Source organism: Zonotrichia albicollis, chromosome 4 (genome assembly GCF_047830755.1).
Source record: "Zonotrichia albicollis isolate bZonAlb1 chromosome 4, bZonAlb1.hap1, whole genome shotgun sequence".
NCBI lineage: Eukaryota > Metazoa > Chordata > Aves > Passeriformes > Passerellidae > Zonotrichia > Zonotrichia albicollis.
The window spans coordinates 10225548-10249732 of NC_133822.1; the positions used below are offsets into that span (position 1 = coordinate 10225548).

Consider the following 24185-nt stretch of genomic DNA (forward strand, 5'->3'; position numbering starts at 1 on the left):
TTTATAAATGGCTGCTTTCCTGCAAACATATTTATTTCAGAAGCTACTTTGATCTTGTTAGCATACCATACTTCCACCCTCTATTTAAAGTAAGGGGACTCTAAATTTGTGAATTACAGCTTTTTACTTTGCGTCAGAATGTTAGCTTTGACTATTATAGCAGTTCCCATCATAGTATCTTCATGCCTCTCCACTGTAATGAAGTTACTACTTCTCTTGTCTCTTGGTTTGTGGCTTTATTTGCTCCTCTTACTGTTTGCTTTCTTTGCTGTTGAGAGCTACCAAGAATGTTTGCAGTAATTATCAAGAACCTGATACAAACAAAACCCTTGGAGTAAGACTCTCCTAAGGATTACAGATCACTCTCTTCCAGAATAAAACTGGAAATAGTTTTTTTTTCTTTTTTTCTTTCCAGTCCAAATGTTAAGTGAGAGTGTGATCAAAAGAGGAATTCTGGCTTTCAGTCCATATAGCTTTGCATTTTGGCAGTGTCCTTATTGTAGCATCTGTTAATTTTTAACATATTAAGTCGATTCTTCCTCTGTGATTTCCATTCTAACATTAGAGTCTATCAATTATTTTCTATTCCAAATGCTCTCATTCCTGCTCCCAAAATAACCCTAAAGTGTACAAATTCCTTATGATTGCTGGTATCCTAAGGTAATATTTTTTGCAAATACAGGCTTTTTAATAGTAGGTACCAGGTAATATAGTTGCATCTTTACCACCTTAAAATGAATGCTGTACTTTCTAAAACTTCTGTGGGCTTTGAGCTTTTAAGTCTTGTGAATTGCAGTATATGCATTTAGATCTAGAGCACCTAAAGTGAACTGTCTAATAATTGTCCTATTATTTAAAAAAAATATAATAATGAGAGTTTCATTCTCAAGGTTCCAGTGAGATGTTTAGGATCTGTGGAAATCTTTCTATCCAATTTCAATTATCTGTCTTCAGAAAATTCATGGTTGGGAAATTTCTCTGAAACAAGCAGAGTCAATTTGTAAGCAAGTTCCATTTGTTCTAGCTTCATCAAATGACTCTGTAACTGTGCCAGTGTTCACTTCCTGAGGAATTACACTATATTTGAAAGGATTAGATGGCCAGCTGAATATATGACCATCTAATACAGCTGCTTGGGTTTTTTGGTAATTTTTTTCCCAGTTCAATAAGTTGGTCAGAATAGATATAAATAAAATAAATTTTGCTGGATTTTGATAAGAAATGCTAAGAAGTCTTGCTGAGTCGCACTTCTGAAGTATATTTATGGTATATTTTCTAGAAGAAATATATATATTTTTAAAAAGTTAGCCACTGGACGATGCATAAGTTTGTACATATATTTTCTGTAGATATGAAAAAAATTAACTACCTTTGAGTTGCATTGTTACTGCATTTGTCTTTGAAACTATTAATACTGATGAATGGGGAAAAGACATGCCTTCTTAACAGGTGCTTGTAGTTATGGAATTGAAGAACTGGACTAATAGTCCTTTTGTTAAATCTCTGCTCACTCCAAAGTAAGCTTTGATTGGGCTCTAATATGTAAATGAATAGAGATGAGTTCCATGAGTCAAGACCAAAGTGAGAGGAAACACAGCAGCACAAAGAAAAGGATTATGTGAGGAAGAACTAAATTATTTTGTATGTTGGGTCTGGTTTGAAGGCTTTTTCATGATTCAAAAGATTTGAAAGCTAGAAAATTCTTGTCAAGATTTAGTTTGAGGTTTCTGATTCTCCAGTTCAATTAAAATTTTTCAGTATCAGTTTGTAGTTCTTTGTAAAATGGTTGTAGAAGAGAAGACTTCAACTTGGGTACCTCAAGCTGAATGAAACAAGTCCAGGCTTCTGACAGAAGTAGCATTTCTCAAGAAGCTTGTCCTTTCAAGGCTTTTTCTTCCACTAGTTAATCACGCGCTGTCTCCATTGCTTAGAAACATTGGTATGTACAAAGGCAAGACAAGTCAGCTCTTCAGAACATACCTATAGCCTTGAAGAGAATCACCTGAGTTTATTTCCTAGATCATAGGTTTTAATCTCATTTCAAAGCCTGATATCTTATCAGGTGGAAATTTATGGAACACATCATTTGATAAAAATGCAAGCTGGAGCAAAATTCCACTCCAATCCAGTTATTTTTCTTGCTAATTTCCAAGTTGAATTTTTAAAAATGGTTGGGTTTTTTTGCTTTGGTTTTTGTTTGGGATTCCCCCATCCCCCTCTTCTGTTCTACCTTCACATTGTAAGGTTTGGGCGTGGGCATAGGCATGATACCCTATTCTGGACCTGAATTTCAATAGCACTGTTGATTTTTTCTTCTCCCCTCCCTTTTAACTCTTATTGTTGAATGAAGCCTTCCAAGAGTTTGAACGTTTACAAACATGAATGCTGGAGGTGTTCCAGGCTAACAGACTAGTTGCTGGTAGGCTAGTTGAAATGTTTTTTTATGGTAAGCAGTGCCTTTTCAAATAAACCTGGAGTGCTTATCTAAATAATGAGAAACAGAACTGCAGGTAGACCTACCATGCTAATCAGAATATAATGTTGGAACCCTAGTTACTGGGAAATTTTGATTTTCTTGACATCTTCGAGAAAACACTACATTTGACCTGAGGCCATAGAGAAAGCTTCCAAAATTAAGTAATAGAACTAGGATTATGAGTGTGTAGTTTGCATAGAAGTGTATAATATCACATAGTAGAAATTTTTAAATTTAAAATTTTAGAGTATAGTACTATATAAAAAATAAAGATTTCAGAGCAGAAGGTTGTCCTTCTTCACCTTCTTCTTCACAAGTTTGAGTAATATTATATATTTAGATTAAAAAATCTGCATTGCAGGGCACACATAGTTATTGAGTTAAAAATAAAAATAATTTGTTAGTTCTTAATGAGTTTATCGTAAGAAACCTTATAGAGAGAGAGAGATGGTTCAATTTTTTTAGTTTTTTAGATTAAAATACTGTGAAACTCACAGTTTGTAAAACTGTAGCATAAATAAAAACTAATAAACATCTAAGTCCAAACAAAAAAATAGAATCTAACATATTTAATCCCAACCCTAATATAAAAAAATAAGCATAAAACTGCTCTTTTAATAAGAAAAAATGCCAATTATTTGAAAGAATTAGATTATCTTTGGGCTTTTTGAACTATCCTCTTTATTAATTAATCAATGTTGACTGATGGAAAAACACCTGCTCACTTCAGTGGGTTGCACATTAGGGTCATAAGCTTCCAAATATTGTGGTCAATAAGTCCATGGGAATGGGAAAGAATAAATGGAATTGTGGAAGGTTGGGAATAGTTTGTCCTTAACAAATATTGCTTGAGGAAATTTTTAATTAACAGAAAAAGTCAGATACAAGATTACGAGAAATCCTGCATTGAGAGAATTACACAGAAAAAGTCTACCACTTAGCTTTGTTCTTTTGTATTGCCATTGCTAGCCATGTAATGGAAAGTAAACACTAATCAGAAATACTGCTAAACTCATGGTGAAACTAAAAAAAAATTGTAAAATATAAATGTAAAATATATTTTTTAAAATATAAAATATATGCAAAATATATTTTTTAATGTGGCTACTGTAGATGGTTCTGCAGACTTCTGAAAAAAACCTCTTTAAATTGCGCATTTATTTATTTATTAGTCAAGGAATGCAGTTACATCTAATAAGTGATTTTTTTCTTTTGCTCATGAATACCCAAAAAAATATCATGTCTGGCAAACTAGGATCACAGCTGATGGGTTCTCTCAAAGTAAAACAGTGAAAATTTATATTTGCAACATTTCTGTGACACTGAAGAGAACCCTGTATCTTCCAGAAGAAGCCTAGTGGTAGCACTGAATAGAATATTTTATTACATCCCTGAGCATTGGCAGCATTGCAACAATATTATAATATGGTTGAGCAACAATGTTATTTCCTGTGCTACAGCCAAGTATAGCAACAAGTGAAATACTATGCCATATATAAAGCCTTGCTCTTGATTTGGGTTCCTACATTCCTAGTTTCATTTTCTCCAGTTCAAACATACAGCAAAATATTGTTGCATGGGTTTTTCCCAATTCTCTAACGTAATGTGGTGACGTTCTTTTTAATACTGGTCAGTGTGAATTGTTCAGATGATGCTGAGGAGGAGCATGGTAGCTATTGCAAAGAGGAAAAAAAGAAGGTTCAGGGCTAACTGTGAACTGTGAAATCTGTTTTATTTAATGGAGAACTCTTCTGATTTGTGAGCGGATGGGTGCCAAAATAAATACTTTACAAAGAAGAAGAATACTTTTGCAAAGAAGAAGAATACTCTTTAACTTATATGAATTTTAGGAGTTTAAATCCCTGCTGCATATTGAATTATAAATATATCCAAATTTTGTACAAGTATCCAGAAAGCAAGTTCATAAGTATATTGCACTGTGCTTTTTTTTTTTTTTTTGTATGGCTCTGCTTAGATCTGCTAATTTTGACACCTCTGTTTCTTTTAGTCTTTTGTCTCCTTGTTTTTTATATCCTGAGGAGCAGAGTGGAGAGTTAATAATTTGTATATCAGTATAATAGGAAGTTCTAGCTTTGATCTCTTTGGAATTCTGAAAAAAAGGATATCTGGTTAAATATTGTTGTATTAGATTATTTTCTAAAGAATAAAACAGTCTATGACTGAATACTTGTATAAGCCTTTAAAGAATAGTGATTATTTAAATACTTTTTACATGTACCTTGTTATATGCCTTGGTCTTGAAAATGCTTAAGCATTGAGAAACTTCACAGTGCTACCAGTGCACTTCCAGGGCTACTGATATATCTTATTTTATCTAATTTTTATTCTATCATGCATTATTTTGATCCTATTACATTTTCTCTTTGCAGACATCCTGAACTTGATACAAGCCGCCATCCCAGACAACCAGGTAAGCCTCCAGATCCAGGACCACCAGGTTTAAGTAAAAGCAGAACAGTAGATGCGCTGAAGACAGAACAACGGGCGCCTGGACGGAGCCCTTCTACTCTCAGCCTACGGGAATCAAAGTCCAGGACTGATTTTAAAGAAGATCAGAAGCCAAGTATGATGCCCAGCTTTCTCTCAGAAGCCAATCCATTGAGCGCAGTCACTTCAGTTGTGAACAAATTCAATCCTTTTGATTTGATATCGGATTCAGATACAACTCATGAAGAAGCCGGTAGGAAACAAAAAGCTGCCCCAAAAGAGCAAGGGAAACCTGAGGAGCAGAGGAGTCCTGCAAAACATCCAGCTCAACCACAGTCTCCAAAGCCAGCTGTTCAACAACAAGGACCTGCCAGACCTACTGTCCAACAAACGGAGTCTTCCAAGCCAGCGCCGCAGCAGCAGCCTGGGGGACCAAAGCAAGTTCAGAAACCAGGCCATGGCCAGCCAGCAGATGCTAAGCAAGAGCAAGCGAAACAACCACCCCAGCCGAGAGGACCACAGAAATCTCAGCCACAACCATCAGAACCAACAAAACCCATTCAACAGCAAACTTCTGCAAAACCTTCATCAGGCCCAACAAAACCATCCCCACAGCAACCAGACAGCACTAAAGTGACCTCCCAAACAGCACCTCCCACAAAACCATCACCGCAGCAGCCAGGACCTGCCAAACAGCCATCGCAGCAGCCTGCACGGCAAGGAGGTCCTGTCAAGCCATCTCCCCAGCAGACAGGGCCTCCAAAACAGCCTTCTCAGCAACCTGGACCTGAAAAGCCATCTGCTCAGCAAACAGGACCTGCAAAACAGCCACCTCTGCCTGGATCTGGGAAGCCACCTCCGCAGCAAACAGGGCTTGTAAAACAAGTGCCACCCCAGGCAGGGCCTACGAAACCACCTTCTCAGACTGCAGGGCCCACAAAAGCCCCAGCACAGCAAACAGGACCTACAAAACCCCCTGGCCAGCAACCAGGGCCTGAAAAGCCCCCACAGCAAATGCCAGCTGGTGCAAGCCAACCCACTGATTCTGCCCCAAAGAAAACTCTCTGCCCTCTTTGTACAACCACGGAGCTGCTGCTGCACACTCCTGAAAAGGCCAACTACAACACGTGCACCCAGTGTCACACTGTAGTCTGCAGCCTCTGTGGATTCAATCCTAATCCTCATATCACAGAGGTGAGCAATTTTCAAACTGATGTTCACTCAGAATTTACTTTGCTTTTGTTGTGTTGAAACATCAGATGTACCACTGTGATAATTTAACAAGTTCAGTAAAAAAATGCTGTTTCAGATAGCTGCTTAAGAGTAAAACAGGGTGAAACTGGAGGAAAAAGAAGGTGGTAATGGTTCTCTGCTCATATAGATTTAGAAATGTGTTCTCATCTCTTTATATAAAAAAAGGAGAGACCCTAGTGTGACTTTTGTCTCATTTTGATTGTTCTTAATCACCTGGTGTCTATGTTTATAATCTGATCACAATACTCATGTGCAAATACATTTATAGATAAATAATCTTTTCTACTATAAGAACTAATTAAAAAAAAATCAGCCTTCATAGCTCCAGTGTGTGACTTTAGGAAGGGATGTGGAGTGGATTTGCTTTACAACTGTGCCAGTGTTCAGTTGTGTTAGTTGAAAGCCTGAGTCATGAGTTTGCCTTGGTGCTACGTGGGTTATTTCATTCTTGTGGGATGTTAAGATCTCTGTGGACTATTTCTAACCTTGATTACCATTCTTGCTGAATGGTAGAATTATATTATAGAATAACATAAAAATGGAATAGAAAGCAATATTAGGACTTCAAAAGAATTTATTTTAACCTGATGTTTGTGGTGGCTTGATTTATTGCTTATACATATGCTTTATTGCTCTGCATGGGAATAAGGCTTTATGTGACTGTTTGCTCAGCTTCTTGTACATCCTGATATGCTACTTTTAAATTTGCAAAATAATTGGGGTTTGTTTTCAGTACCAACACTTTTATCAATTTATGGAAATTCAAAAAAAAGTGGATCTGGCTCCAAAGGTTAACTAGTGATAATCAGAATGGATATTTGGAAAACTTTTTTTTTTTTATCTTGCTCTGGTATTAATTTAGCTGATTTGAGATGAGCACAGGAAGAAGTACAGGCTACTACTGTATTTTGAACCTGAGAAATAATAACCATATCTTTAAAATTTAATCAAAGAATTTCTGGAGCTGGAAAGGTGCTCTGGATATGATGTAGCCTAAACTTCTGCTCAATCTAGTGTCACCTAAAACAGGTTTAGCCAGTGTTGAATATCTTTAAGGATGGAGTCCGGACAGAATTTCTGGGCAGCCTGTGTAGTCAGTACCACAGTGATTTAAGGACATTGCTAGCTGCTGGTTTTCTTTCTAGCACATATTTATTTGTGGCTACCAGGTAAAAAACAGCAGAATATTTGCATCTAGCAATATGATATTTTTGGAGGTTTTTTTGTTAAAATTGCAAATTTAAGACTGAAAGACTAATAGCAGTAACCACTGGTAGCACTTTGCTTGGTTTAGGAGTGTTAATGTTTTCTTTGAGTTTAGGGAAATTGAGGATTGAGATAACTGGCACTGAAGCCTAGACTGGAAAAGGAGTGACCTGAACATCTGTGTGCAGAAACTTCAGAGCATCTGCAGCTAAGCAGGTGTCAGTATTTCAGGGTCTACATGAGGAAAGGTCATTCTGAACTGTTAGGATGAAAAAAAGATGTATAACAGGCAAGAAATGTGACATATTAATATTAAAGTCAACAATGAAGTTTTATTGCAAACCTTTGCCTTCAAATCCTGCCAATGTTTTTAGGCCAGAACCTCTTACCTTTATTTGTGAATGCTGAGTTGTTCATGTCTGTAGTGTGCTCTTGGGGTATCTTGAAGCCTCAAGTTTGTTTTCCTTTTAAACTCCAGATTTCCTATGGAACTGGTCAACAACTTCGGTGTGTTCAAATGAAACAGGTTTTGAGAGAGAGTTTATGTAAGAAGATTTCTAAGTATTTGGTATTTCTGTGAATAACTACTAGTTTTTGAAGTGGGTACTCAGTAAGTGTGAAATTCAGGACTTTTAGACAATAAATACAGCTGCATTTAAGACTAACTGATTGCATACATATGTAAAAGCAAATTTGAATTTCATATTAGACATTGAAATAAACACAGGATATGCATTTATTTCATGATAAAATCATTTCAGAAAATGAAGGTATTGGACATCTAATTTATTCAGCTATTAGTTCCAATCTCCTGACTCCCACTCAGGCTTTTCTCATTTGCTCAGCTTTGCACCACCAGCTGTCTTGCTGAAACTTCATTGTGGGTGTCCTGCTCCAGTCTGCCATTGAAGTGTGACAAAAATCACACCTGACTTTATTACTGAACATTGGGATCAAAGTCAGTAGAACCTGCTCTGGCATGGACGAAAAACTCGCTCATTTCAGCTGCCAAGATTCTCGCTTGAGTTATTATCAAGTTTTCCTTCTACTTTCTGTTTCCTTTAAGTATTTAGCTTATTAACAGAAGTTCCTGATTGCTTTTTTACATAGCTTATTAACAGAAGTTCCTGATTACTTTTTTACATTACTTTATCCACTTCTTCCCAACTAGCAGGAAGATCATGGTTTGTGACTTGGCTGTGAGTTTTCTTGCTTATGGTGCAATGTTTTTTCTTTTCACTTCTTGTATTTTAACTTCTCCTGAAATATTATTGACCAAAATGGTGTCTTACCCATGCACCTAGTGACTTTACTCTTTTACTTTAGCGTTCCTGCTATTTTTTTTGGTCATGTTTCATGATTCTGGAATGCCTACATTGTGCTTTTCCCACATCCTGTGTAACTACTGATTTCATTGCTTATGTTAAACAAATTAATTATGGGGAAGCAATAATTTCAAACTAGATGTGGGGAATGGAAGGCATTTATTTAGAAAAATATTTTACTTTTGTTCTTTAAAATTTTCCCTTTGTGCAGCTGCTGGAATTGCTTTCCTAAGACAGTCTCCTTACAAGTTTCTTGCAAGGTAGCTCAGTGTCCAAAACTAATAAAGTGAATATTTTTTCCAATGGAGAATTTTCTAAATTTCTGTGTTCTATATTTCTAGCTGATACTGAAAAGAATTTTACAAGCTGTAAAAACTGGCTTAGGAAGTAGATTGCATACATTGTAAAACCATTATAAAATGCAGATAAAAAAATTTAATTCATTTTATTAATTTAAACCTCCATTTAAAATTCAGTAGTACATGCACTGTGTGTGTTTTAACTCACTAGAGAGAACTCTGTAACTAAGAGCAGAAAGTGATACCTGTATTGCCACAAGGTCAGACCCCTTGAACTGTTTCTCTGAACCTTCTGACACTGCAGTCCTCCTGGGGAAGAAGGATGGCTGGTGGCTTTTGTACAGCAGTCTGGAGAGAACAGGCATCATACATAAGTGTTCAGTAACATATGTCTCTCTAATCTGTCTAGGTATTCATACTCCGCTCATCACCATGGCACATGACTGCCTAGCAACAGTTGCATAAAGTAATGGAAAAAATTATATAAGCAGGTTTGAGGACTGGTACTCTATTCCATTTGCCTTTCATGTACATCAGAACCTTGTAGGAAGTGTATCTTTTACTACGTGGTGACTTATTTTTGCAATTTTTTACCATTTTATTTTCCCAAACCCACTCCCATGAGCCATTAGCAACAGAAAGCAGCACTTCCCAGAAAAAGATTCAGCCCATTAGAGCATTCAAGTAGGAGTAGGCTTTCTGAAAATGAACAAAGGCATCTTGAGGAAAAAAGGCAAAAAGCACCAACTGCTATAGTTAAAGCTAAATTAGCGCATACGCTCAGCAGCTGGAGCAAATTTTCATTCCCTGTGAACTAGTTATTGGAAGATGCATGCAAAACAGACTGAGCAAGGGTTTAAAGGGTAATAACAAAGTCATTATATTCTTTATGATGGTCATCTGTAGAGGTGGTGATCAAGTGGAGTGTTAGAGCTGTGAATGTTGGACCCTTGGCTACTCTGCTCCTGGAGCCCACCTGGGATGTGCGTCTGTGCATGTGGATGCCTGTCTTCTTGGGGGTTTTTGAGGAGGGATTATTCCACATGAATTTTATATACATTAGATCATGTTTCATCCATTGTTCTGGTGTTCTTTAAAGAGAACATTTGAAATCAATCTTGAGGCTAGGTATAATTTTATACATAAATACTTAATGAAAATTGTACATTCAAATAATGGGAAGCTGTGTATTGGTACAGGATTTTTTTGCTATCCAAAAGTTTTTCTGGGTGGAGATAAAGTGAATTCTTAAAAATATTTTATGGTTTCTGATTTTTTTTTTTCCCAAATAATGTGTCTGTGCCAAAGCTGACTTATTACTAATGGAAAAAAGAGGAGGGATAAAAATTCCGAGAGGAGGAATCAGAAACCCCAAACAGTTGACGATCTCAAAGTGGAGTGTATGGTTTCTGATCAAGTTGAACTTTTTAATGGATTGCACATTTATTTTTTAATTCAATATGAAAAATTTTAAACTCTGTCTGAAATAGTTTCTTTTTTGTTATTGTAATTTTTGGAGGAGAGGGCATATCTATTTTTGAACTTTTTTTTGATAGGATAGAAATTTTCCATATCAATTGAACTACATATTATTGCCTTGATTTTCTTTTTGCTTTCTTTCTGCCTCTCTTTGTTTTTACAATCATATAACAAGATTTGATTTAAAAATATAATATTTTAGTTCAAATCTTCATAATTATTTTTTGGTATTTGTATTTGTTTTTGTTAAAATCCTGCAATTCTAAATCTAAACATACTTAGACTTGAAGTAGGATCAATAACTAAACAGAATTGAAACAGTCAGAAAGGCATTAATTTTTGTTATTTTCATTATTATTAGGTTGTATAGGGAGAACTATATATAACAATTTAAAATAAGGAAGATGAATATAATTCTTGTGGATCCAGGTAAGTTTTGCTTACACTTACAATAAAATGAATAGAAATTACTCTATTAAATCTTTGTTGATTACATGACAGTAAAGGAAGCTGTTGATTGAAGTATTCCCTGTGGCTTTCAGTTTAGACCCTGCTGTGTTGTAATAGTACATGGGAACCAAAATGCAACTTGGACTGGAAATGATATATAAACAAGAATAAAACTGCCATCACTGTGGGTAGTGGCATGCAATAAAGTCTTAAGTGTTTTGATATCAGGGAAAATAGCTTTGAGTTTGTACACCCTATGTGAACTTGGTGGGGGGATATAACGGTTATATAAGTAAAGCAGAAAAAAAAAAATCAAAGACCTAAATCTAATTATCAGCTGTTATAGCCATCATAAATTGTATAGAAATGAGTTTAAAAAAACTCAGCAAATCCCAAGACTTTTAAACATTTTTCATATAGTTATTTAAATACCAGCTCTTAACTGTGTTGAAATAAAGTGAGAAGAGTTGTGTAAAACTGATGGACTTTAGTCTGGGTTCAAACTGATCAGAGAGCAGATGCAAACAAGACTTGTTTAGTTGCCATTTAAAAGCCATAAAAGTGTGAAATATTTGCTGTAGTACAAAGAGTACTTGGGATCTTCCAGTGTTACTAACACTGCAATTTCTATGCAAATGGGGATTATTCACAATTTTTGTGATTAAATTGAAGTTAGCATAGTTCCTATAGTTCTGCCTCTAGCCACAACTTCTGCACAGACATTTCAGAAAATTGTAAAGATCCTCAAGTAGAAGGGTTATGGAAGTACAGGATACTGTTTCTCTCTATGGAATATTCTTAAACAAACTCCCACATTGTTTCTGTCTTAGAGGAAGGCTGTGTGCCTACAGTTCTGCTTTACTTTAAGGATTAGATGTAGAAATAGCAGTGATGCCTTGTGGTTTTTTCTTTTTTTTTTTTTTTCCTTCTCTTTACATAAGGGGCAGAACATAGAGGCAAAATCCCTTTGTATAGGGAATAGTGTCCCAATAATTTAATTGAGCAATATTCTACAATATGTTGGAGTGTTTTCTCATTAGTCCAGAAAGCTGGCCTGCACAGTTTTTAACACAAGTAAATAATAAATTAATCTGCATAGCTAAAGATGTCAACTGCAGTCAGCCATCTGTGCCAGTATTGCTGTTGCTCAGCAACTGTAATTTACTACTATGTGAGGCCATGTGATGTGGGGTGGTGTTTGCTGGGCAGCCACTGGGCAGGCAGCAGAGCCCAGCCCTGCTCACCAGACAGCTTAATCCTTTCCATGATTCGCTCAGTGCAGCTCAGATGAACTTTGTTAACCTTTTCTTTGCCACTCTCTTGATTTGCAGTTAGATTTGTCAATCATTCATGTTTCTGGCATATTAAATCTCAGTGCAGTTGATGAAAGCAATGAGCATTTGTTGCATTACTGCATGATGCAGTGCACTGAGCTGTGTTTAAATGTCTTTTCCCTGGCTATGTGCATGAGGCAGCTTAATCATATCCTTGGCTATAAAAATCTAGTTTTTAGATATCCTGAGATACTGACATTCAAAAAAATTTTCAAAAGGTTGTGTTCATGATTTTGCTTTATGATTCTAATTACATAAGCTATAGAATAATAGTTCCCCAAACATTCATAATTCATATGCAAACTATAGATTTTTGTATTGGTAATTTAAGTAGAGTAGTGGAGTATGTTTTAAGATTATGCTAACTGCATAATATAATTAATTCTGTAGTGTTCGGCAGGTTTAGAACAGCTAAGTAACATTTAAAAATGGTTTTTCAATATATCTATTTACAAAGTTTGCACCAGCTTTGGTTTAGCACCAAGCTACAGAGCTTGTAACCATTGCTGTGGTTTGTGGAAGGATACCCATGGACCATGCTGCTGGCTAGAATCTAGTGTCTGGTTTGTGAGCATCTTGAGTCAGTGTTCTCTGGCAAACTCATCATATACCTGAAAGGAAGGTAAATATGTATTTTGTAGTGACGATGTATTTGCCTGAAATGAGGATCAGTTGCATACTGTGTACAATTGTTAAATGTTTGGTTTGGTGTAATTTGCACAGCTGAGAACTTATTCATAAAAGAATGGTGTAGAAGAAAAAATTTTGTCTCCAGGATTGCACAAGCTTCTTTAGAAGACATTCTAACTTTTATGTTGATGTACCAATTTAATTTGGTTTGTGATAGTTGGTCTTTTTCATAACAGGATTTTCTGATTTAGCTTCTTGTCTTAGAGTATTCCACCACACTGCATGAAGCTGCATAAAACCATGTGCTTGAGCACTTTATTTTTCATGTTTCTCTCATCATCTTGGCAAAAATGTCTGCTAAGAGCCAAATCTGGATTTGTCACTGCTCTTTAAAATTGTCAGGGACCAAATAAGTTAATGTGTTTTCAAACTAAAAGCTGATTTTGTCAATACAGCTTTGGAGCAGTGTCAGCAAAGTCCATTTTACATACCTATGGTAATGTAAAGGGATGTTAATATTTTATGTATATTTTAAGTTCTTTTTTATGACTGTTCTAATTGAGAATGAGACCTGTTCACTTGGAGTGTATCTCTGCTCTGCACGAGGACTGTTAACATGGCTTCTGAGAGCCACATTCATACTGTGTGCCAGTAATTTTTGTATGAAATGTGTGCAATCTTCAAGTCAAAATTTATTTCTCATGTACTTCTAGAATCATAGAATCAAGGTAGATTCTCTTCCTCCCCTACATCATCTGCAAGGATAGAAATTAAGCATGACAGGCAATGCACTTGGTGACAGCTTTCCTTTTGCTTTTGATGAGTCTGTGTTGTTAGAACAAATCTCAACAATTTTTGAAGAAAGGAACAGACACTGGATTGCCTTCAACTGTTTTGGCTTTGTTTGGGATAGGGAGAAGGACTGAACTATAGTTGCTATTTGTTACTGGTGTCAACTGTTAGCTTGCCTTTCTTTATGCATTCATAATCTGTGAAATGTAGTGTTATGATTTTTTCAAAGTAATTCTCCATGGATGTTGTTAGTAAAATACCAAATAAATTCATTTGGTGCTTCAAACTAGAAGAGTTGATGCTATGGTTGATGAATATATAAAATACATTTTAATTACTTTTTGTTGTTCTGAGGGCATATAGTTTCTACAACAGAAAACAAAGCAGCAATTTTCTTTGAGTTTAAATCTGAACAAAAATGCTGCATGAAATCTGTCAGGTTTACTGTCCTAGTTATGGCACTTATTGGTAGGGGTCTCAGAATGAAGAAAATCACTTACAGACTTCTTCTAGAAATAAGACCCAGCTCCCACCCTATATATTGGTGTAAAAACCAGACAGCTTGGGTTTCTCAGCATCAAAGAGGAATCTCCGTCACAGACAGGAACAGTGAAAGCTCAAAAGTTTTCCTGAAAACTTTTGCTTTTTTACCCCACATAATGATATTAGAAATGTGGAGAAAGAAACTAGGAGGTCACAGAACTCCTGCTCAGGAACATTTTTAAGGATAGAGAAACATTTTTATTTTAGGTATCTGCAGCAGCACTAAGTTTTATTTAATCTGTAATAGTGTGTAAGAGCATCTGTATTTAATGGAAACCCATTCCTGTCAAAATTTATGGAAAATCTCTGTTATTCTGGTAGAAAAAACAGGCAAGTGTTTGATAGAAAACTATATCACATAGCACATTTCATTTTGAACTCCTGCTGTTCCAATCACAGGACTATAGTTTGTGCAGTTTTGCATTTGTTTGAAGAAGTGTGTAACCTATAATGACTTGTGCATTTTGGCACTTAATTCCTCCCACTAAAGTGCATGGGAGGAATTTTATGTTTAAACCAGAGAGATGTAAAAAATAATACAGTGAAGTGAAACTTTGTACATTTTTCATTTTTAAGTTCAACTGTAGGTGTTGCAAATTTGGGTTTGGTTTTGGAGGCTTCAGTTTCATACCAAGAATGCACATATGTGTATATATGTATATAATTTCTTTAATAATAATAAGGAAAAGATTAGTGGTTGAGGGTTAAGGTTTTGTCTTCTGCACAAGGTTGTTTTGAAATCTGTAGCATAAAAGTAATGGTTGTTTGTCCTCCAAGTAGATAACAGAATCAGACTGGACAAGCTGCAGGTTGAAGACAAACCTAAATGCTTATAAGTGCAATTTGAATCTGGACACCTTAAATGTAATAATTATTAAAATTACTCATTTTATAGCCCCACCAAATCTACAGCTACTTCATTTGAGGCCTTGAAGGTGTCATAGTGACTTAAATTTAGATTTCCTGGAGGCTGAATGAGGACAGGTAGGCACCTGTTATTGCCATGATGTAAAAAGAAGCAGAAGCAGTGAATCCCTATGGAAAGCAAGTTTTCCAAATATCTGTAGGAATCCTTTGAGTAGGGGGAAAAACCATTCCTTGCTTAGGTCCATTAAAAAACTCCTCACAGGATCTTGTCTTTCTCCACTGTAGAGCAAAGCAAACCTCCCTAATATAAGAAATCTTAGTTACTTTGCCAAAGCCTGACAACTGTGACAGCCTGGTCTTTGATTACACTTAAGCCCTAGAAAACCCTGAAGGATTAATCCAGAAATGGTATTAGTATGTATCTAATTAAATTATGTTACTAATATCTAAAATCAGGTAAGGCAAGTGATCATTAAGCAAACAAAATTGGAGTTAAGCTAAATGTAATCCTTGCTCAAGTCCTCTGTACAGGTCTGAACTTAATTCCTTTCATAATTCAAAGCAGAGTTTAAACATGTGTTTCAGGTTTTTTCAGTTGTTTTCACTTTTTAACAATCATTTGTTATATGGTTTGCCAGTAGAACAGAGAATTGTTTAAACAATCTAAAAAAATTGCGCTGAAAATGGAAGATAAGTGCAGCCTTATAATGAATGGAACTTTACAGCTGAGGCCAAAATTTGTGATCACTTTGTGAAGCTGCTAGAAATAGTGAACTTATATTCCAGAGTGTGTGTTTATACCATGTTTATCAGAATAATTCAGATAACTGTGTTTTAGGGAGCTGCATCCAACTCTTAATTTTTGCTGCTACAAAAACACAAGGCTGGCAAGGCACACCAAAGTAATGAATTCATTGCCTCAGTCCATGATGCCAGAACTCCTTTCTTCCACTGAGCTCTGATATTACATAGACAAAATCTTTCTTTGCATGTAGTGCCTCTAGATTTGTTCCATGGTGAATAGTAGAGATTTCATAGCATCACAGAGTCATTTATGTTGTAAAAGATCTCTAAGACCATCAAGTCCTAAATGAGAAGCAGCATCCAGGAATCTTCACCCTTAAGGGAAAAGAGACTTACGTTGTGCGTTCTCCTACTTGCCATTCCCTCTGTTGCAGTGGTGCTGTAGCTGGCACTGTGAGTTTCACACAAAGACTAAAGAATAGGAGAGGAGCTCAAGGTGACCTGCTTGAATATCTACTTGCAGGTGGAGGCCCACGAGACTCTCTACCATATTGAATGGCATTTTTGCTGCCTATAATGTTTCTTCTAGTGATGGAAAGTGTGGAAAGTAGCACGTGACCAGATGTTTTAGGCAATTTGATCCTTTCTCAGATGGGGAAGCTGGGCTTATCAGAAATATGGTTTCCCTCTCATGTAACACTGTTTGGGAATGATGAAAAGTGTTTTAAAGTTGTGAGGTACTGTAATTGATGAGAAACATACATTATTTGCACTATTCCTTCTCCTCTGTGTGACAAGAGGGGCCCATTGTACACAATAATTATCCTAGAAACTTCTAATATCAAAGGAGTTGGGAAACCTTATTATGGCTCTTGAAATACCATCCAGACTCAGGCAAAGCTCATCACTGATTTTAGATGAACACTTGCCCCCTGAAATTGGTGGTAATTCACAAGTCTGTGTTATACCATTTAAACACCTCTGTGGCTAATTCATTGGATACATATGTGCTGCCAATACCTGTGCGCTGTAATTTAAACCATTACCAAAAGCATAAGCTGCATTAAGAGCTTGATAGATATATACTTAAGGATAATTATGAATTTACTCTGTTTAAATAATTCTGATTATTGTTTTCCATCAGCAGACTTGATGTGTTAAACTATTTTAGCAGTATTTGTCATTTTTCTGGCAAATCATTGCTGTAAATGAATCACTGGGTCCCATGAAATTCCAATGCATTTTTTTCATTCTGATGGGTTTTTATCCTCCAGTATTCAGCTGTGTGTAAACTGAATGTGAAGCCATTAGAATCATGGGCTCAGTTATAGCTTGACTCACAGCGATGTGGAGAAGAATGAAAATAATCAGCTGTGCATGTTAATTGCAAAACTTTATTAGTGGTATTTCTCCCTTTTTAAACAGAATTTTAAAATATTGGAGCAAGTCCTATAGTAGAATAACTTATTATTTTTTTATTAACTTTGTCTTATCTTAATTATAATTGCCTTTTTTTTTTTTCAGATCAGCGAATGGCTCTGTTTAAACTGCCAGATGCAAAGAACGTTAGGAGGTGACCTAGGGCCAGGTCATGGTCCTGGGCCACAGCCACTTGCACCCAAACAGAAGACACCCATTCAACCTTCAACAGCTAAACCATCCCCTCAGCCACAGCCTGTTCAAAAGAAAGATGTAACTCCAAAACCTGATCCTTCACAGTCAGCAGATTCGAAAAAACCTCCTCCACAAAAAAAGCAAACACCCTTGCCTGGGTCTCCTCCTGTAAAATCAAAACAATCCCGTGCAGAATCCACTGAGATTTCCCAGCAAATAGATGCCACCCCAAAATCTGATCAAGTCAAGCCAACACAGGCTGAAGATAAGCAAAAACAACCCAGTGTACAGAAGCCCACAGCAGACACTGTATCTACCTCTGTAGCACCAGAGCAGAAGCAGGATTTGGCAGGCCCCAGACCACCAACACAACAGAAAGTGGCAGACTCCCCAAAGCCTGAGCTTGCAAAGCCATCCCAGGACACACATCCAGCTGGGGATAAACCAGATTCCAAACCTGTTCCACAAGTGTCCAGACAGAAGTCAGATCCCAAGCTTGCAGCTCAGCCTGGTACTAGACCAGATGCTAAAGCTCAAAAGCCTGTTGAGCCAACGCAAACAAAAGATGATCCTAAAAAGTTACCAACAAAAGCAGCCCCAAAGCCTGATACAAAGCCAGCTCCCAAGGGCCCACAGGCAGGGGCAGGAGCCAAGCCAGGTCCAGCACAGCCAGCACCTCAGCCCCAGCCACCTCAGAAAACTCCAGAGCAATCAAGGCGCTTCAGCCTTAACCTGGGAGGCATCACTGATACCCCTAAGCCTCAGCCTACAACACCACAAGAAACAGTTACTGGGAAACTCTTTGGATTTGGAGCTTCTTTCTTCAGCCAGGCCTCAAATTTGATTTCCACAGCAGGTCAGACAGGGTCTCAGCCATCGGGCCCCCCTCCGCCTGCTCCTGCAGCGAAGCAGCCCCAGCCTCCACCACAGCCTGCAGCCCCCAAAGAGGCTGCTCAGGCTCAGCCTCCTCCAAAAGCTGTTCCTGTAAAGAAAGAAGCCAAGCCTCCTGAAAAGTCAGAGCCATCCAAAGTGGATAGTGTTTTAACAAAAGGATCTGATTTAGAAAAGAAACCTGGTTTGGCTAAAGATAGCAAGCCTCAAGCTGCTGAAACTAAGAAACCCGATGGGCTGTCGGAACCAGAGAAAGCTAGCCAACCTGAAATGTCTTGTCCCCTTTGTAAAACTGCACTAAATATTGGTTCTAAGGATCCCCCCAACTTTAACACCTGCACTGAGTGCAAGAAAGTTGTGTGCAATCTCTGTGGATTTAACCCAATGCCGCACATAGCTGAGGTAAGGTGATGGAGTCTATATTTGCCTCGTATTCCTACCCACAGGTTCCCTGTGCTGTGGAGACATAAATAGCTGGTTTTTACCTGTTGAATTTTTAAGAAATTTTATTGAACCTTTCATCATCTGAAGTCTTTTAAAATTAAGTATTTGTGTTGTATGAAGCTTTGTCATTTGTCAGATAGCACTGATGAATTTTTGGCATATTAAGGAGGTCTGTAGAGATGGTTGCTAGGGCTTTGAGACATAAGCAGATGTGGTTATAAACTCCTTTGAAACTGAGGCTGCTATGACACAGCAAACTACTGTATTTTGTCTGTTATAAGCTTTTTCTTATACTTAGTGTTGTCTCCTAATGTGTGCTTCTTTAACCAGTACCTCTGATCCAAAAAACTCTTGAATGAAGAAGCGTGTTAGTGCTTAATTATTGCCCTTCCCTCCTGTTAATACATGATAAATTCATTCTATTAATCCCATTCTGGCTCTGGAGTCTTTGCATATGCTGATGCATTCATTAGGAAGGTTGAAGTTTGAGTGATATCTGTGTGGTGAAAGATGTAATTTTTTGGCAAGAACAATACAAGGCTTACAATGGAACTTCATTCACTAAAAACTGTCACTTTGAAAGTGCTTTTTTTGTGATTGCCTGAGACAGCTAATCATATTTAAAAGAATTACACAACTTATTATCAACAGTTTCCTCACATTGCATGTTTTTATCTTTCTCCAATTTTTTTTTACAAAGGGATTAGTAACTTTATACTAGCTTAATGGATAGGTGGAGGTACATCTTATTTGCCCTATAAATCTGGCAAGTTTAATTCAACAGAAGTAGACTAATTAAAAATACTTGTGAGTGGTTGAAATGTTTAAGTTAGTCTGTGTAGCACATGAGGACTGGGGCAGTTGGTGTTCTGTCTTTGAAATCTGAATGAATAAATGACAAATGACTGCCAGGGTTAAAGGATATCACATCTCTGTCTTAAGGTGAGAATAAATGTGGGAAGAAATAGCATATTGCAGGGAAAATATTGCTTATGATGATTGCATATGCCTTTCTTTGTGTATTATTTTCTGGAATATGCTATCATTTGAGAGGTTTTTTTCCTAATATAATAAGCACATTTTATCCAACACATGAATATGTTGTCTAATGCATTTGGGGTCATTTAGGTCAGAAAGAAATGTCTGAAACTGCAGGAAGAAGATTGATCAGGAATTGAAAATTGGGGTTCAGTTAACTTTTAACATTGTTTATGCACTGAATACCATCAAACACACACACTCCATCATTATCCAGCTCTGGGAATACAGACACACAATTATATGGATTTAATTGTGAAAAATGGTTGCAACTTTCTCTAGGGGCTTTCTGGTATGCATACACAGAGTACCATGGAAACAAGATGTGTCAGTTCTGGTGAAACATTGCTCAAATGACAGCCACTCAAGTCTTGGTGCATGACTTGTCCTCAGTGTTGGCTTAGTTGTGATGGTGTGGGACTGCCTTGTGGTGTGCAGACATGTTACCTTCGTTTCTTCTGATTAAGACGAAAAGGCTGATACTCTGTTTCTGTTTTTCCATCACTGTTATTTTAGAAGATTCCCTCTGTTTCTGCTCTTTAGAATATCCAGAACTTGAAATATGAATGATTTTCCTTAGTCTGACTTCTTCATGCCTTTCTTTGTTTCTCTTTTGGCTCCTGCTTGCACATTCTTCTTCCTTGTACTACACATTTCCACCTCTGTCTGCATTTTCTGTCTTGCCTTCTTTTTTCCACTTACTTTTACTAGAAAGTGGCAACTTATTTTTCCTTCATAAAAGGGAGTGATTTGCTTGGCTGAGAGCATCCTGACTTTCCCTTTCATAAAGATTGGACAGACAGAGCAGGAAGCTCATAGTTTCATCTCTCAATGTGCTGTGTAAATAATGTATTTATGGCCAGATAGCAGTTCTGTCCCTGGATGCACAGTATATGGTATATACCTTTTACATGACAGAACCATGATGATGAGCAAATAGTTAATGCTCACTTGCATACTCTTTTTGTCCACCAAATTCTTCTAATGTGTTCAGTCCTGTCTTGGAGGTTTTATTTACTTGTCTCTTTCTTTGGGACTTAGGAAGGAGAAATAGAAATGCTTTTAAAATTGATCTTTCTGGTGGTTTTCTACCAAATTCTTTTATTCCTATACTGTTCATTCAGATAAAAAATATAATTCCAGAAGCTATATGCTATCTTGGCCCCAGAAGTGATTTTGGATGAACAAATATACTGCATCTTAAACATAATCTTAGTGTTGCTTTGGGCCTGCAGCTGTATCACAATTATTCTGACAATTGCTTATGTGTTGTCTACATTTTGTTCCCTCAGTAATGGCTGAAAATGAGTGGAGTTTTATTGACTGAGTGATGGCTGAACTCTTGTTGCCAACAAAGCTTGTTATTCGGCTACATGATAAGGATCAGTCCAATGGAACAGGGAAGCCAGTGTTTCATTGTCAAATGCAGAGGAGCATCTAAACCCCATGGGCACTTCTACCTTAAGATCTCTCAGCAGGGAATTTTTTCCAGCCAATGTGCTGCACTGCAGACTGGGCTGAGAGTACTTTTAGGGGAAGAAAGTGCTTTCCTACAGTGGCAGTTGTTTGTTCTTGCCTGTATGTGACAGAAATAACTATGAAAAAATTCTTTAAGCTGCTGCAAACAGTCCTCTAATAAGCCCTCTACTGCAGAAAATATAACTAGACTCTTACCTAGTCAAAATCAGCAATATGCTATTTACTTCAGTGAAATTGTTTTGATTTGTGCAAGCAGAGAATTAGGCCAGAATACATTTTCTTAAAATGAGCTGATTGTTCTTTTTTTCCCTGATTTGTTGCTACAACAGTCAAACAGTTATTTACTTAAATGGTAATTTATCCATGATGCAAACAGCCACAAATGATTAAATAAATGACACTTGATAGATTTCAGAGACCCACAGGACCATGGGAGCTCTAGTGCATTAGCAACTCCTTATTCTGCCATTTGCTCAATGGGGAGGAGAACTGTTTACCAGCTCTGTAATTAGCTTTCCAGCTCAGGTAGTTGGAAGCAGCTCTATTTTTAGTAACAAAGCACAAGATCACAACTGCTGAAGCCAGAAATGAAATGTGTGGCAACGACCATTTTGTGCATTTAAAACCCAGTGAACTGTTCAGAATATTGAGCAGGAGCAGAGATGGTTGTCTATAATGTAATTAAATACGTTGAGGTCAGGAATGTAGAACCTGTGATAAATTAATGCAGTAATAAAATGGAAAAAAAAGAGATGGTTTAAAAGCTAAACTAAGGAAAAATAAGATCATCCAGATTTTTAGATTCTATGTGAGCAGTATGAAGAATAACATCTTAATAGAATCACGTTATGAACAGAAAGAGTTAAAAATGTGAAGTGTGTATATGGGACTGTGCTAATGGATTTAATCTAATAGAACCACCAGGAGAACAACAAAAGCACTATTTAGGCTACTGATAGCTATAAAATTACCTGGAAAGGCACTGGGAAGTAAAGAATGCTCCATGTGTGAAATAAATTACTGGGGCTACAGAAAGGAGAGAAAAGTTTGGAATGATGCTGAAGGACAGGGAGAACTGGGGAAGGACAGAAGAGACATCATATCTTTGACATGGTCAGGATTTCTTGTTTGAAAAAGATATAATCTGTTAGAGATATGATCAGAATACATAATATAAACAATTCTAGAGTGATATTTCTTAATATGTTTATTATGACACATGTATTCTGTATGAAATTTGTCTTTGTGGATATGATGACAGGAATCTGTAAAGCTTGATTGTTTCTGTCCAATCTATATTTTTGTATATCTCTATTTTATAAATAGTTGTATCACTTGCAAAAGGAATTTACATGTTTTACTGATAACTCATTTTACCACTCCTACTTATTAGATTTAACCAAATAATTTTTCTTGTTCCCACAGACTATGGAGAGAAGGAAAAGAAAAAAATAGAAATGATTTTTTTCTTTAAAGTAAGCACAGTGCCATCATTAAACTCCATATCATAATCAGGTGAAAACTTTGCTCTTCCAGTATGAACTTCTAGAAGTAGCAGTAAATAGCCTTTTGGAACTAATATGAGCCTCTCTGAAGATGAAGGGTGGTGTCATGTACCTGGACACATCTTGGGTTTTTCTACTTCCTCCCAAAATCCTGCAGAAAGGCAACAGGTATGGGTGGGTGAGCAACCAGTGTAAATAATTCTGCTAGATTTTGTTTTTCCAAAACTTCACTGATATTTTACATGGACTGAGGGCCTGAGCAAGTGTGCCCTAATACGCAAGCTTCAAAAGCAGGCTTTAAAAAATAATTTTTAAAAACCCCCAAACCTTATCTAAGTGAATCAAACCCTGCTGTTAAATGCCCTAATGTGCTTTGGACTTTTTAAAACAGTGTGCAGGAATATTAAAAAGTAATAATCCATGTATTATTCTACTGAAAATCTCTAAAATAGTGCACTGCACCATCTGAGGTGACACCCATTGCCTATCTTTAATTAATTAACAGCTCTGTACTGTCATGTATTTCCTGCTTGAAAAAGCTCAGACTGCTCTGCAAACTGGCAGGTTGAGCTCCTATAAGGAACTCCTATCTTCTCTTTTATGTTTGGTGACGGGTTGTTTGGGAAACAGATGGTGTCTGGGAAACATAGTGGAGAAGAATTTGCACTAAAGAGACAAAGAGAAAAACAATCACTCCTTTCAGTTGCATAATTTATCATCTCTGCTTCTTCTCTCTCCCCTTAAAGAACCTTTTAAAATTTTGATTGTAAGAAAGTGAATGCTATTACTGTTTAATAAAGTAACTAAATAATACAGAACATAATAGGCTAACACAGTGTACTCCCTAACATTTATGGAAATTTTATCCATTAAATGATAATTCTTTATAATTAAGAAAATATTAAAACTACTGCTAATTATTACTTTGAAAGATAAAATCTGGCATTGAAAAACAGAGTGCATGTTAGATGATAAAAACCCCACTGTATTTCTTGACTGTCAGAGTGAAATTAATCTCACTCCTAATTAGGTATCTTACTTTTCTTCTTAACTTATTCAATATGCATGACAGACAAAAATATTGAAATGGAAATATTTTTCATAGCAGAATGACTCACCTCTTCCATTTTTCCTGTAAAGCTCATATATTGTGTATATATACAGAATAGAAGGGCTAATATGGAATCATTTTTGATGGATGATTTAGTCAAAATTGAACACAGATAAATATTTTTTTAAAAAATTAATGCCTGAATTCACTTTTAAAATAAGTTTGAAGAGCTTAAGCTTCTTCAACAAAGTTAGATTTTGGTGTTTCACATTTGCAGAGCTATTTAAATGCTTAAATATAGACAGATACTTGTAAG

The 24185-nt window shown here is 36.6% G+C and overlaps 1 protein-coding gene across 7 annotated transcripts in view; it reads left to right on the forward strand.

Moving 5' to 3' along the window:
* The window catches only part of PCLO (piccolo presynaptic cytomatrix protein), a 323497-nt gene that overhangs the window by 2022 nt on the left and 297290 nt on the right, over positions 1-24185 (forward strand). For all 7 annotated transcript variants that reach the window (XM_014268538.3, XM_026794798.2, XM_014268539.3 and 4 more), the window contains exons 2-3: positions 4867-6118; positions 17372-18754. In XM_014268538.3, coding sequence (XP_014124013.2) covers positions 4867-6118; positions 17372-18754 — 2635 coding nt within the window. The remainder of the gene's footprint in view (positions 1-4866; positions 6119-17371; positions 18755-24185) is intronic.